The sequence below is a fragment of the Prionailurus bengalensis genome, chromosome A2, assembly GCF_016509475.1.
Source record: "Prionailurus bengalensis isolate Pbe53 chromosome A2, Fcat_Pben_1.1_paternal_pri, whole genome shotgun sequence".
Classification (NCBI taxonomy): domain Eukaryota; kingdom Metazoa; phylum Chordata; class Mammalia; order Carnivora; family Felidae; genus Prionailurus; species Prionailurus bengalensis.
In genome coordinates, this window is record NC_057348.1 from 97,845,613 (window position 1) to 97,859,405 (window position 13,793).

The window sequence follows — 13,793 nt, forward strand, 5'->3', positions numbered from 1 at the left end:
CATTTGAAAGCGTAGTTCTGGAACTGGGCATAAAGTGAAAGATGCTGCACTAGAAGCTTCCTCGGCCAGCTTCCGGTTCCCGCCACGGCTGCACCAGCGCCCTTTCTGACGCCTGTCAGCCAGGAGAGGTCTGTGACAAGTGCATTAAAGGGCTGGCCTCACACAGCATGGGGCAAGCTCAGAGTCAGCCCATCCCACAGGATGGGGTTCTTTGCTGTGATGTTACTTTGAAAACCTTAAAAGTTCTGGAGATTTGAACATAGCAAATGAGGGACATTAATTTCTCTTTCTCTCGTACACACACGAACCATAATTGATCTGTGACTAAACCTTTGGCAGTGCAAAAAAATAAGTGAATTTTAGGCCGGCTTGTCTTCCTCAGGGTCTGCTATGAAATTCCTCACTGAGGGGGAGGCCTGTGTCCCTTTTTGCCTGAGCCTGAGTGTATGCTGTGTCACACGGGATAGCCTCCTTTCTTTTTTAGGGGGTAGGTTGGGGACAGAATTTGCTTATTCTGTCAAGAACAAGAGAGAACAGAGTATGGTTACTTCACTGATGATATCAAACAACTCCTTTTAAAAGAAGCGTGGGCTTTTTCAGCATACGTACAACACCCATTGATAGTTTCAAAAAGAGTATTTCAGGAAATCCAGCTTTGAGGGCTGTAAACAGCATCACTGAATAATTGAGCACTCGTAGGGCACATGATCTTATGCTCACTGAAATCGTGACTAAAATAACTCTAATCCGATATGAGGAAAAGTGTTCTCCAGGCCAAACAAAATGTTCCCGTTTGTGACTCTAAGTTAACATGTTGGCACTTCTCAATTTTTCAGCCAGCCGTTTTTCCCAAACTACCAGACCGTCATCGTGGCAAGTGCCCTAGAACTTTGTAATGTGACTGCTGTAGCATCCCCGGGAAATCATCCATCCTGTCAAAGGAGATAGATAAATGAAGCTAGGTAACCTTTCCATCCCAGCTTTTACAAGAAAATGACAAAGTCATCTTTTCTTCTGAGTCATGTCCCTCAGAAGATAGGCCAAGGCTGTTGATTTTTTTATTATCGTTATTATTATTTTGTTTACCTTTCTATTGTTTTCTTCTCAGCCTCCACTGCAAGTTACAATAGGAAGAAAGAGAAAAAAAAAAAAACTACGAACCGCCACCACCACTTCTAACAACAATCTCGTCTTTGGGGGGCATTTGGCTTCACCCAAATCGATTATGGGCTTCATTCTGTATCCACTCATGGACGCGAACAAACTTCTTCTTTTCACTGGGTCAAAGAAACTACAATGTCCAATTGATGCTGAGATAACAGACACTCGTGTGACAATACTCCCAAGAATGTTAAGATGCTCCTTCATGTCATTGCTAAGGGAGAATAGAATAAATCAAAGGAAAAGGAGAAATAGGGTCACTCAGATTTATGTTTACTGAGAAAGTCATCCACAGTAGGGGCAATGGAAGTCAGACTGGGCCAGTATGTCCGATGGCTTTGCAGAGGAAGTTTGCGTGCAGCTGAGGGAAACTGGTGCACATCTAGTTTTCCAGCAGGCGAACCGGAGCCCCTTGAGTGAGGACTAGAGTTAATGACGATACATGAGATCATCCTGCTCCTGTATTCTCTGAACAAGACTCAGGGAGGCAGCGATAAGCTCATGTGCTCTCAGGGAACACATGCTTCAGGGAGAGTGCATTTGGATCCCATACCGTTAAATTATTTAAGACCTGACCACTGACACAGCAATTTCAGCCATTTTATTGAAAAGGACTTTTTTTTTTAATTTTTTTTCAACGTTTATTTATTTTTGGGACAGAGAGAGACAGAGCATGAACGGAGGAGGGGCAGAGAGAGAGGGAGACACAGAATCGGAAACAGGCTCCAGGCTCTGAGCCATCAGCCCAGAGCCTGACACAGGGCTCGAACTCACGGACCGCGAGATCGTGACCTGGCTGAAGTCGGACGCTTAACCGACTGCGCCACCCAGGCGCCCCTGAAAAGGACTTTTTTATTGGTCAGTGAGGTTTTCAAATATTGCTAGACTGATTTGCTATCATACCCTCCAAAAAGCCTTCTGCATTGATTCTGTTCCCAGCTAACCAGCGCTTCCCTCCTTCCAGATGTCTGAGTTCGGGGTCAGTGGTCACTGTTCAGATCAGATGGCTGTGGCCCCTGAGATGGGGCCAACAGCTGAAATGGGCTCACAGTATCCACGGCACGGGTGCAAACCGACCCACTAGAGCTCACAATACAAAGCTTTCTGGAACACGGTGCCAATCAGCAGTTTCCCTTTGTACACAGAGGCAACAGTACTTCCTTGCAAAACTGTACCGTTTTCTGCATAAACACGGGTAACTTTGGGTTCTTCTGTTAAAATGTTCTGGATTCGGATCACCTATCAAAGAAATAACGGTAGCTTAATATTTCTTTTTAAGTCACTCAAAATTAACTTTAAATAAGGGTCATGTCTTCACATGAAGAAGCCTGCAGGTAAATCATATTTTGTTGCCAAATTACCCTTTATATAAGACATCGGTTTCCCCACTGGCAAAACCACAGATTTTAATCAGGCGACTTTGAACAGAGAGACACATAGGACTACCTAGACTAGGCAAGAAACAGAAGTAAGTAGCACAGTCTGGGTGTGAGACATTAGGGAGTATTAGGGACTATGGCAAATGAGGAGGGAGGCTGTTAGTAACGGATTACTGCCACGCTAGAATTCCGGCCAGTTTTTTGTGTTTTCAGAAAAGCTAGGAATTTGGTCTTTAAATTCTGGCAATTAAAAAAAAAAAACATATCTCTGTACCATACACATCTGCTCCTCTGAACTAAAGTTTCCAACTCTAAATGTATAAAATTTTATAAGTTCAGTTTCCTTCATTTATTGAGCAGAAATATGATTGTGTCGATCACAACAGTGTGGTAGCATGCTAAGCTGACCACACGTAATAGCCAATATGTGACCACTTTGGTCAATAAAACAGCGATTTCATATAATTCACACTGTGTAAAGAGTACCCTGTGAGGCAGGGGCCCAGGGTCACGTTTTGGATCTTCTACTTACTATTTGTTCCTCATTTGTAGAACGAGGTGTGTGGGACGAGATTAAGTTTCTTTTCAGCTCTAACTTCATATTCTTAAGACTTTAGGATAAAATACAATGACTAGAAGAAAAGATACCTACATACAAAAACACCAAACATGGCGGACTAGGATGGCCAGTGCCTATATACCAAGGGTTCAAGGGAGCAGTAACAAGGACCTCTTTAAAACAGCAGGCCCCAAGGACAGACGTGTTAGTTACTTACTAGGAAATAGGTGATGATGCATCTTGGCTTAGGTAAGCCTCTTTTTAATAAAACTAAATCATCCTTCTATGGGGCAGTGCATTGGTTAATGGATTGTTACTACTTTTTGCTATTTCTTACCAAATCCATCATTAGAAAGGGAGTATTTTTTCCAGAGCTGCAAACCAAGTCCATGCTGTAGCAAGTGACCGAAGTTCACTAAATGAGCTAACAAGCAAGAGCAAATTAGAATCTAACATTCTGCTCCGTTCTGAACGGTGAACACACCACAGCATACATGTCCTCAGTTCTGTTAAACATACCATATAGCAATCCTAATGGCTAAGAGGTAGCAAAAGGCACAAAGGACTGCCATTAAACACAATCACAATTGTCCTGTAAGCCTGGAGATAAAGGGTATGGAGGGCCGTAAAGTAACTGGAAACAAACATTTGGTTTGGGGCTTTTTTTAAATCTAAGAAACATGGGATTAAAAAAAAATCTTTTTTGGTGGGTGGGAGTGAGAACGACTCTTACAACTAGGCTTTAAAAAGAATACATAGCAATAAACTATGCCAAAAGTTATATTGGTTATTTGATGTAAATAACAAGTATAATTAATACATACTGAAAAACTCAAAATAGATAACTCTAGATGAGTCATAGTAAATGCCTATGGCAAAGTGAGTTTCAGATTCTTGTTTGCACTGCCAAAATAGTCCACTGAATAAAGACCATGAACATGAATGGGGTCTTTGGGCACCATAACTAAGATGGAAGGAAAGGTCTTTTAAACCGAAATAATTCCAGCAAGTGACTGATTTTTTTCCCATTCCACAGGGATGGTTTAGAGAGGATGGCCATTTGCACATTAGGGCTCGTTCATTGTATACTGACACATAGAAAGAGGGGGTTGAAAGGGAGGGCAGGTCACAAAGAAATGATTAGACCATAGCAAGAAGGTACATTAGATTTTTTTTTAACTATTGTGAATACTCAAATTGGAGAAACTCACTGTTGATGAACTCCAGTCCACTGCTGGCTACCCTACTCCAGCCCTCCACTCTGCTCAGACTTGTACAAAAACCTACTGTGAAGGCTCCCCCTGCTCTCTGGCTCTGAGTTAGGATCGACCAAGGAGTAGCAGCATGGTAATGGGAGGACTGGGAGCGAGCTGGCGTACTTGTTCCAGGCTTCCTCCTTGTAAGGACCCTCCTCTGAGTCCCCCAACTGGGGGGCCTCTCCACACACAGCTCTCCTCTTGTTCTGGCTTCTGGTAACCATTTTCTGCCTCCCTTGCTAGCCCTGGGGTGATGCATTATCTTCTGTTCATTTCCCTATGTGCGCCCACACCTGTGTATAGCGTGCCCTTATTAAATCCCCTCAAATTACCCCATTTAAATGTACCATCTGTCTCCTGCCTAGACTCTAACTAAAACGCCTCCCAAAGTCAAACTCTTTTTTATATCTCATCATTTGGATCATCTATCCATGTCCCTCCTTGTATTTGCACATATAATTGAGATTTATGTTTTCAACTGAGAAACAGCGGGGAATAGGTTGCTGATCAGATTCATTTTTCAAACCAACCTCTGATGCGGGAGGATTCTCCGGGTCATAGAAGAAGATTCTCATGCCATTAGGATGGCATCCAACCCAAAGGTCCCCTGTCACAGGATCCACGGATATGTTATCCACGAGTGTGTTAAAGTCCAGGGACTTCCAGATTAAAACCAAGGAGAGAAGGAAGGACAGAAAGTGAAAAAAAATTGAGAGGTGATGGAACAATAGGTCAGGGAAAGCCATCGTCTTGTTCTCTGTCACCACACTGTTGGTTCCAGGACACAATTCTTCCCCATTTCAGTACAGCTCAGGGAATTCCTCTAGCTTTCCATCTATGTTAGCATTTAATCAGTTTCCAGGACAGATGAGGGAAGGGGAAGATGCAGAAAGCCAAGAAGGATTGTTAGAAGTCAGATGAAACCATTGGGACTAACATCTGTGCATGAACCTAAAACTGAAAGGAAGAAAAAGTTTTAAGCGCTGCATAAAACAGTTCCTTCTAAAACGGCATGTGCAAATGATATTTTTACAAGCATTCAGAAAACAACCAGGAAATGTAGATTCATTTTTGAGGAGCACGTCAATGAAATGTAGGCTCTTCTTTAATGGCTAATCATAGGCTGTGCAGCCAGAGGAGAAATGATCACCCAGGGTCTAATTTTTGCCTTGGAGTTGGGAAAAAGTTTCTTCTTTAGTTTCCTGATGTTATTCAACTCCCTGCTCTTCTGCTGTTTATTTTCTAAATATAAGTTGCGAGCATGTGATGACTGCACAGATTGCTGTCGAGGCTTTGTACCAGGATCATAAATAATACCAATGATTCTTAATTCCACCATTCATCATCTTGGCTGCCTTCTACTGGGGAGAAATCACATCTATTTGTTTACCTCTAACTCTCAGTTGGAGAAGTAATATCTACCGTGTACCTCAAACAGAGGCCAGCATACCTCAGCGCCCAGAGACCGTGTAATAACTGGTGGTGACTCACTGCAAAGGCCAGAGTGTGGGCAGGCGGCTAGGGCAAACCAGCGCTGCCCTGCCCCGTGCTTCCTCCTCAAAATGACAGCTATCCCCACATGCCCATGAAGGCACTGGAGGGCTCCAGCGTCACAGCAGAGTCTCCAAGCAGAGCCATCATTCATTCCTACCCTGGAGGCAAGCAAGGTCGGCCAAAGGAGGCGGCCAAGCAAACATCCTCTGGCCAAAATCAGCCCTGGGCCTTCTCTGCCCCCCACCGCCAAACCCCCATCTATCACAGTGTCAGACATTCTATGCTGATACAGTCATTTCGTTAGATGAGGAAAATGTTGGTCTCAGAGCTCTGCTATTATCTTTGGGAGGGGTAACTGCTGAACTGGTGAATTCCATGGCAGTCGAAAGCCTACAGAGATGTAAACTGGGGGTGAGAGAAGAAAAGGACACCAAAGCCTGGGGCCCCGTTCATTTGACACACGGTTACTGAGCTCCCTCCGTGTGCTCTACAAGAAGCTCAGCTCCTGGAGCATGCGTCAGGAAGTGGCAGGCCTGGCTCCTGCCAGGGGGCGGGGTGGGGGTGGGGGTGGGGGTGGGCTGACGCTCCAGCAGGGAGACCCTTTGGGGCCCAGCAATGAACTCTTGCAAATCTGCAATTCCTAGCTAGACTAACTCACTACAGTGCACACAATGTACACATTTCATGCTTCCACAAAGCCAAGTGGAAAATTTGACATTCCTTGATAAAGGAAACTTAATAAATTATTCTCATTGGGAAAAACTGTGTTCTCTGTTAACATCCCAATTTTTAGAGAACTAGAATGCATCAAAGTGGGACCCATTCATCGGCTGTGTCTTGAAATCTTTTTTTTCCTTTCTGTGAAGGAGGAGATAATTCCTTTTTTTTTTTTTTTTAAGTAGGCTCCAGGCCCAGCATGGAGTCCAACGTGGTGCTTGAACTCAGGACCCTGAGATCAAGACCTGAGCTGAGATCAAGAGTCACACTCTTAACTGACTGAGCCATCCAGGCACCCTGAGATTATTTTTATTGTGGTAAATATGCATAACATGAAATTTGTCATTTTAACCATTTTAAAGGGTACAATTCAGTGACATTAGTGCCCTCACAATGCTGTGCAACCATTACCCCTATCCATTTCCAGAAACCTCTATCATCCCAGACAGAAACTCTGCACCCGATAGCACTGTATTCCCCCCTCTACCATCCCCTAATAACCTTTATTCCACTTTCTGTCTATGATTTGGTCTATTCTAGGAACCTCATAAAAGTGAAATCACACAATACTTGTCCTTTTGTGTCAGGCTTACTTTGCTTAGCATAAGGTCTTCAAAGTTCATCCATGTTGGAGCACGTATTAGTACTCTTTTTTAAGGCTGAATAATATTCCATTGTATGTCTATCCCACATTTTGACAGGACATAGACCACCCACAGCTCATCACAAATTTTAAGATCAGTCTCCTTTCATTTATCAAATTTCTTGACACTCCAGGTATTAATTAATTACCCACTCTGAATTAATATGATCCTTCAAAAGAAAGAATAACATTACAGTCACAGGGGGAGCCTCAACTGAATTGTAATGTCAGGAGGTGGGCATTACCTATTGCCAAAAGTGGGTGTCAACCCTGAAATACGTCCTTTGCAGGACGAGCACCTTTATCATTCTGTGTTGAATATATATACTAGATAGGGCTCTAGTCTTACAATATTCCTTAACTTTCAATTTATAGAAGTACCTATTGTTATAACCACAATCTGTTTTTATTCCCTCGGCCAGTATGAGTGTATGAAATTCCACTTTACGTCAGCTAATACCAAATGGGCTATGCCAATGATTTTTAATGTCTAACATGATGCTCCATTTGATAAAGTTTTGAGGTAATTTACTCAGAGCAAAGCCTGTCATGACAGTACCTTGGATGTACTGACAGGAACAGTTCCACAAAGCATGGTGACAATGCTTTATGCCATGGGCGGTTATGGCAAGAGACAAATGTCTTTTTTGTAAGGGACAAGGGACTACTTCTTTAATGCTCCACTTTGCTGTTACTTTCTCTTTCCTCTCCTTTGTGTTTTTACCTCTTTTGACCCAAAACTTCAGACCAGATCATAATTGGTAGGGGAAGAAGATAAACCCCTGAAGTGTACCAGCCCTATCATATTAATTGAACAAGTATTTGTTGAGTGCCTACCACGTGTTGGTGAACTTTTCCAGGAACAAATAGAAAATTACCTGTCCTTCTGGAACTTACACCCTAGTAGAAGAGGCAGACAGTTGAGAAGATAAATAAAATATAGAGTATTTCACTTATAAAATATAAGTTAAATATATAGTATTAGTAATAAATGTTGAAGGAAAATGAAGCTATAAGGAGAAAGGAAGTATAAGTGTGTATGTGTGCACGTGTGTGTGTGTATGTGTGTGTGTGTTGGAGGAGGTCATCAAGAGGACGTGACCACCAGTTGATCCTCAAGCTGGGCCCAGGCAATCAGAGGCTCCTTAACCCCTCCCCTGTCCTTGGGATGTACATTCTGCCCACTGTTTCCACAGTGGGAAGTGTTCCAAGGACATAGCCTTGAGAGAGTAATGTGTTATTGAGACCATCTGGACAGTGTATGTGGCTGAATCCAGTTAAGGCCTCTATATAAACTTTAAAGATTCTGGCGGACGGGTGTGGAGATCTACTTGTCCTAAGGCTGTTCAAAACAAGCCTCGTATGTAAGTTCCCTTGTTTATTAAACCTGCCACCTGCCAGTCTGTCTGCCTTCTTTTATCTCTCCTTGCCCCCCTATTTGGGCAAAAACATGGATTAACTTAGAGGATTTTATGCTAAGTAAAATAAGTCCAACAGAGAAAGACAAATACCACATAATTTCACTTACATGTGAAATCTAAAAAAAACAAAACAAACGAAGAAACAGCAAAAACAGACTCATAAATACAAAGAACAAATTGGTGGTTGCCAGAGGGGAATGGGGTGAGCGGACAGCAAAATAGGCGAAGAAGGTTAAGAGGTACAAACTTCAGGTATAAAATCAATAAGTCATAAAAATGAAAAATATAGTCAATAATACTGTAATACCATTGTATAGTGACAGATGATGCCTACATTTGTGATGAGCATGGAGTCATGTGCAGAATTCTCAATCACCGGATTGTACACATGAAACTAATATAACGTCGTATGTCAACAATACATCAATAATAAGTTTTTTAAATAAATGGATTTAATTAAAAAAAAAAAGAAAGCCGGAAGAAGAGTTGAGATCAGAGAAAGACATGTGGGTGTCCCCTACTCTGTAGCTTTGGAGCTGGCAGACAAGGTGAGAGAGCAGGATGGTCATTTGAAGACCTTGCGTGACACTTGGCAAAGCTAGGAGGGCGCAAGCTGTGGCGGATTAAGGTCCAAGTGCCGTGACAAAGTGTGATTGGGACTCTAGGAGGTGGAGCCCCTGGAAAAGTGAGGATAGTGAAGAGGAGGATGCTGTGGTGATTGACAGTGGAACGAACAAAATGCCCCGTGCTGTCCAACCCCTAAAACAAAGGAAAGCAACAGCACCACGACAACCCCAGCTAGTGGGGCAGCCTCCAACTGAGCGAAAAGATTCACGAAGAGAGAATGTACTCCCAGTGAGCTTATTGATACAGCTGCCAAGTTCCAGCAAAGAGCCAGGAAAAGTATCCTGACATGGTTAGTGCACCTAAGGGATACAGGGAGGCGGTGGGGGGCGGGGGGGGGGGGGGCGGGAGATGACATTTCTCTGACTGGGCAGGAAGCAGAGAAAATGAGCAATATCAGCACATACCCTGCTGTCTAGTAGCACCTGGAAGGAGCTCAAAGGCTCAAAGTACTCACTCCATTACAGATTAGACTATTGTAGCTTGCAGTGAGGTTTGGCCCAATAAGGGGCACCTACTTGGGCATGTGGACTCCTGAAAATCTATAGAGGAGGAACAACAATCTTAGGGAACTGGGAATGAGACAGGCAATCTCCGCCTCTGTGTTTGAAGGCCCTGATTAGGCCACATTCACTGCAAGAATGAAAGCTAGGATACTCCAGTCCACCCCCAACACCCGTTATGGGACACTCATGTCCATGTTGAGCCCAGTTGTGAGACAAGACATTTATAATGTTGGGCAATCCATTGTTGATCTGGGGAAAACTGACAAATCCTAGGAATGGCTGTGGGAAAGACTTGAGACAGAGAAGTCACCCATAAAAACAAAAGGCTATCCCAAATGACTGTAAAGGTCCAGTAAAAATAACCCAGAAGCAAATGTGGTTTAACCGGATTGCTGCAGGGACCCCACATGAATGGAAGGACTGACAACTCAGCACTGTACTCATTGGCCTGTGGAAAGCCATCAAACCTGAACAACAATTCAGACCTGCTCCGTCTGCCCCTTCCCATCCCTGATTCCCTGCCTGCTCTAACAGAAGCTTTGGGAACACAGTCCTATTTGGGGGGAGTTCCTCCTGTACCCCAGGGATAGATGTAGGCCAGGACTGCCTGGAAGTGAGGGCAGTTGGGGACCATCAGAGGCCTCAAGCTGAACACACTACTCACTGGTCCTCCAGAAGTAACCGGTGGATATTGGATCCAAATGTACTCTAATACCTGGTAAGCCTGAGAAGTTTTCAGCATCATCAATGGTTACACAGAACAAATGGTTATGGTTAAGAAAGTTTTTTGACACTACAAATTTAGTGTTCCCCTCTACTCCAAGAATATGAGGTTTCTGTCTCTCCAATACCATAGATCATATTGAGCATTGACATCCTACAAGGTGAAACTGCAAACCTCTATCTGTGAAGTCCGGACCTGGGTTGTAGTAATCAAACCAGTGTTGGAAGGAAACACCCACTGGGAACCAGTAGGCCTGTCACCCTTGGGGAAAATGGTAACTGTCAAACAGTATAAATTGCTCCAGAGCATAAGGAGATAGAAGAAACCATCCAAGAACACGCTGCAGGACATTCTCCAAGCTTTCCTGGAACAGCTGCAAGGGAGAGAATGGGCCACGAGCCCACAAAAAATCAAGACCCAGGAACTGCCATAAACTTTTTGGGAGTTATTTGGTTAGGCAGACACATGTTCCAGAAGCTGTGATTGATAAGATGCAAGCTTAACAATCCCTAAGAACCTGAAAGAGGTACAAACCTTTGTGGGGATTTTGGGGTTTGGGAGAACTTTTTTTCCCCATCCGGCACCGTGTCTCTGTCCCTTATATGGACTGATTAAAAAAAGGACATGTGTGGGTCTGTGGATAAGGGCAACAAGTCACCTTTGAGAAGACAAAAGTACTAGTGAAAGCTTAGGGTATTAAAGCTCTGGGCATCTCCCAAGCAGGGCTACCGTTTGAGTTAGATGGGTCTGTGACTCCAGAAGGTATGAAGTGGGTACTGGGCTGGGGATCACAGGAGGACAGAGTTCCCCGAGGATTTTGGGCCCAGCTCTGGAAGGGGACAGAAACTCCATATACCCCATAGGGCTACAGTTCCCGGCAGTGTATATACAGTGCTGCTCCAGGTGGAGCCTCTCAGGAAGGAAGAGTATGTCAAAGTAAGAATTTTTCTTCCTTTCAAGGGGTGGATTGAGAATATGTTCCACTGACTTATCTCAGTGGAGATAAGTGGGTTTGGCTACGGCTCAAACCCCCATGTTGGCCAAGTGGCATTCCTATCTGCCGCAGAGGAGCACTCTGTCCACCAGCCCACTGTCTCTAGAAATGAGGGCGCTACCAGGCCCTGTAGAGTATGTAGATCTAAAGATGCACCACCCCTCCCAGGCCCCATTCCTATGGCAGCCCCAACAGCCTGCAGGGAGGGAGTGGGGGGATGGATCTAGTCAAGGGAATCCATCCAGGGGCGCTGCGGTTTCTATTCAGCCCGACACTGACACCATCTGGATGGAATCGGAAAGAAACCGCAGCCCCGACAAGGGGAGGGGCCATTTGGTGATGACTCATGAGCCCTGACCGTTAACCCTTTGCATTGACAGTTGGGCTGTTCCAAAGGGATTAATCCTATGGCTTGGACAATGGCAAAGCGAAAGGTGAACAATCATGAGTAAGCCCTGGTGGGGTCAGGATACATGGAAAAATATTTGAGCCTGCCTGCAAGAACCTGAGACAGTCAGTCCTCACTGGCTTCCACATCTCAGCTCACAAGGGACTGAAACCCTTCGGCAATCAGGAAGCCGATGTCCTGGCTTGGGTATAAGCACTAGCAACTAACACTTTCGTAGATACAGAGATTGGGTGCATTAAAAAAGTAGCCATCCCAGTGCCCTGGTGGGAGGGTATATCTCCAAGGAGGCTCCATTGCCCTCAAAATACAGAGACTTAGTCAATCCAGTAGCAGCATGCCCTTTATGTTTTAAACAGCACCCAAGGCAACTGCCAAAGAAGTCTGAGGCCATCCGCTGGGATTGGCAGATTGACTGCATTAGCCTTTTGCCTGTGAGTGCGGTTCTAAATATGCCTTGGTTTGTGTGGACACCACATCTGGCCTAAACCAAGCTTTCCCTCGTCATCATGGCTACCACCATCAGGGGATTAGAGAAGCTGAGTAATATGGATGAATACCATCATTGAATAGACAGTGATTGGGGGTCACATTTCAAAAGTCATCATGTGCAAAACTGGGCAAAATAACACAACATTGAATGGAAGCTCCGTCTTCCCTATAACCCACAAATAGCAAGAGTGGTAGAAAGGAAAAATGGAATATTAAAGCAGCAAATGAAATTACTAACAAGTAAAACCACCTTGGCCGGGTGGACTATATATCTTTGAATGATCCACCAGTAGGGCCCTGTTTCTCCAGATGCCAGACTAGGGACCCCTACCAAGGCACCCAATACTGAAAGGCTCCAGAAGTCATGAGAGGCAGCCATTGTGCCAACTCTCTCCATGGATCAAGGAACTATGCTGCTGAAAACACCAAGCCCCATCATGCCTGAGCAAAGCATTATCTACTGGAATGTGCAATGAGATGTCCCTCCAGGATGGGCGACTTACTTTGCATAGGATGGGTGAAGGGGAACTACTCAGGCTGCACTGGATCCCACTGTCCTGCTGTAGGCTGGACCTGTTGAAATGCGCTGTATCTGAAAGAGGGGAAAGGGTAGGGGTCCTAGTCTGGCATATCCTCCTCATGCCTGACGGTGCTGCCTTTCCTGGCCAACATGTATGGTATACACCACATGGTCAAATGCCTAAAGCTGCAGCCACATTAACATCTAAGGATGAGGCCACTAGTGTAATTCTTAAAGAAGGGGACGATCTCCATGTAAGTTCCTACTAAATGTCTATTTTTTTCGGCCAGAAAACTTCTGCTGTTCCTGTAGTGTCCAGTCACAGAATGGGCACCCGAGGAAAATACCTTTCTACAGTGGACCACTCATATGCCTGACAAAAAAAAAATCAATTCAATTGTCAGATATGTGGAGAGCTGCCCTTCTCTTGCTGGTCAGGATTGCCTTAGTAGGTATCACCATGCTGGGGAGGGGATCCAAAAGCCCTAAAGTAGTACATTAAGAAACAGCAAGTTAGGAGTAGTACTTTCAATCCATCTGATATTACCAATACTAATCCAGAAAACCAGCTTATGGCACACACTATCAGTAACACTGGGCATGGGCATTCTTTTTCTGTCAAACTACACAGGCACCCCATCAAACTGCTGACTGAAGAATCCTAGAAATACCATCATTGGAGCTAGGGGTGGCTATGCTCAGATTTGAGATGGGTTTATGTGGGTTACCAGGGCTACAGACAGTGGAACCCCCAGATACCCCTATGTTGGGAACAGAAAAATCATTCTAAACAGAACCAACCCAATTGTACCAGGAATGTATCCGTGGGATGGATATCGCTGGTACCGTATAATTATTCTATCATATTAAAGGATGGCAACTACTTTGGTGCTAACA

General features: G+C 44.3%; 1 protein-coding gene across 2 annotated transcripts in view; it reads right to left on the reverse strand.

Annotated features, from left to right (window-relative positions):
* Nucleotides 1-2,095: 2,095 nt before the first annotated feature.
* PON1 (paraoxonase 1) overlaps nt 2,096-13,793 on the reverse strand; it is a 34,744-nt gene continuing 23,046 nt past the window's right edge. The window contains exons 8-9 of one of the 2 annotated variants that reach the window (XM_043588915.1): nt 4,886-5,014; nt 2,096-2,400 (exon numbers count right to left, since the gene is read on the reverse strand). In XM_043588915.1, the coding sequence (XP_043444850.1) occupies nt 2,242-2,400; nt 4,886-5,014 (288 nt within the window). In that variant the 3' untranslated portion in view covers nt 2,096-2,241. The remainder of the gene's footprint in view (nt 2,401-4,885; nt 5,015-13,793) is intronic. The other variant, XM_043588918.1, reaches the window with a different exon arrangement.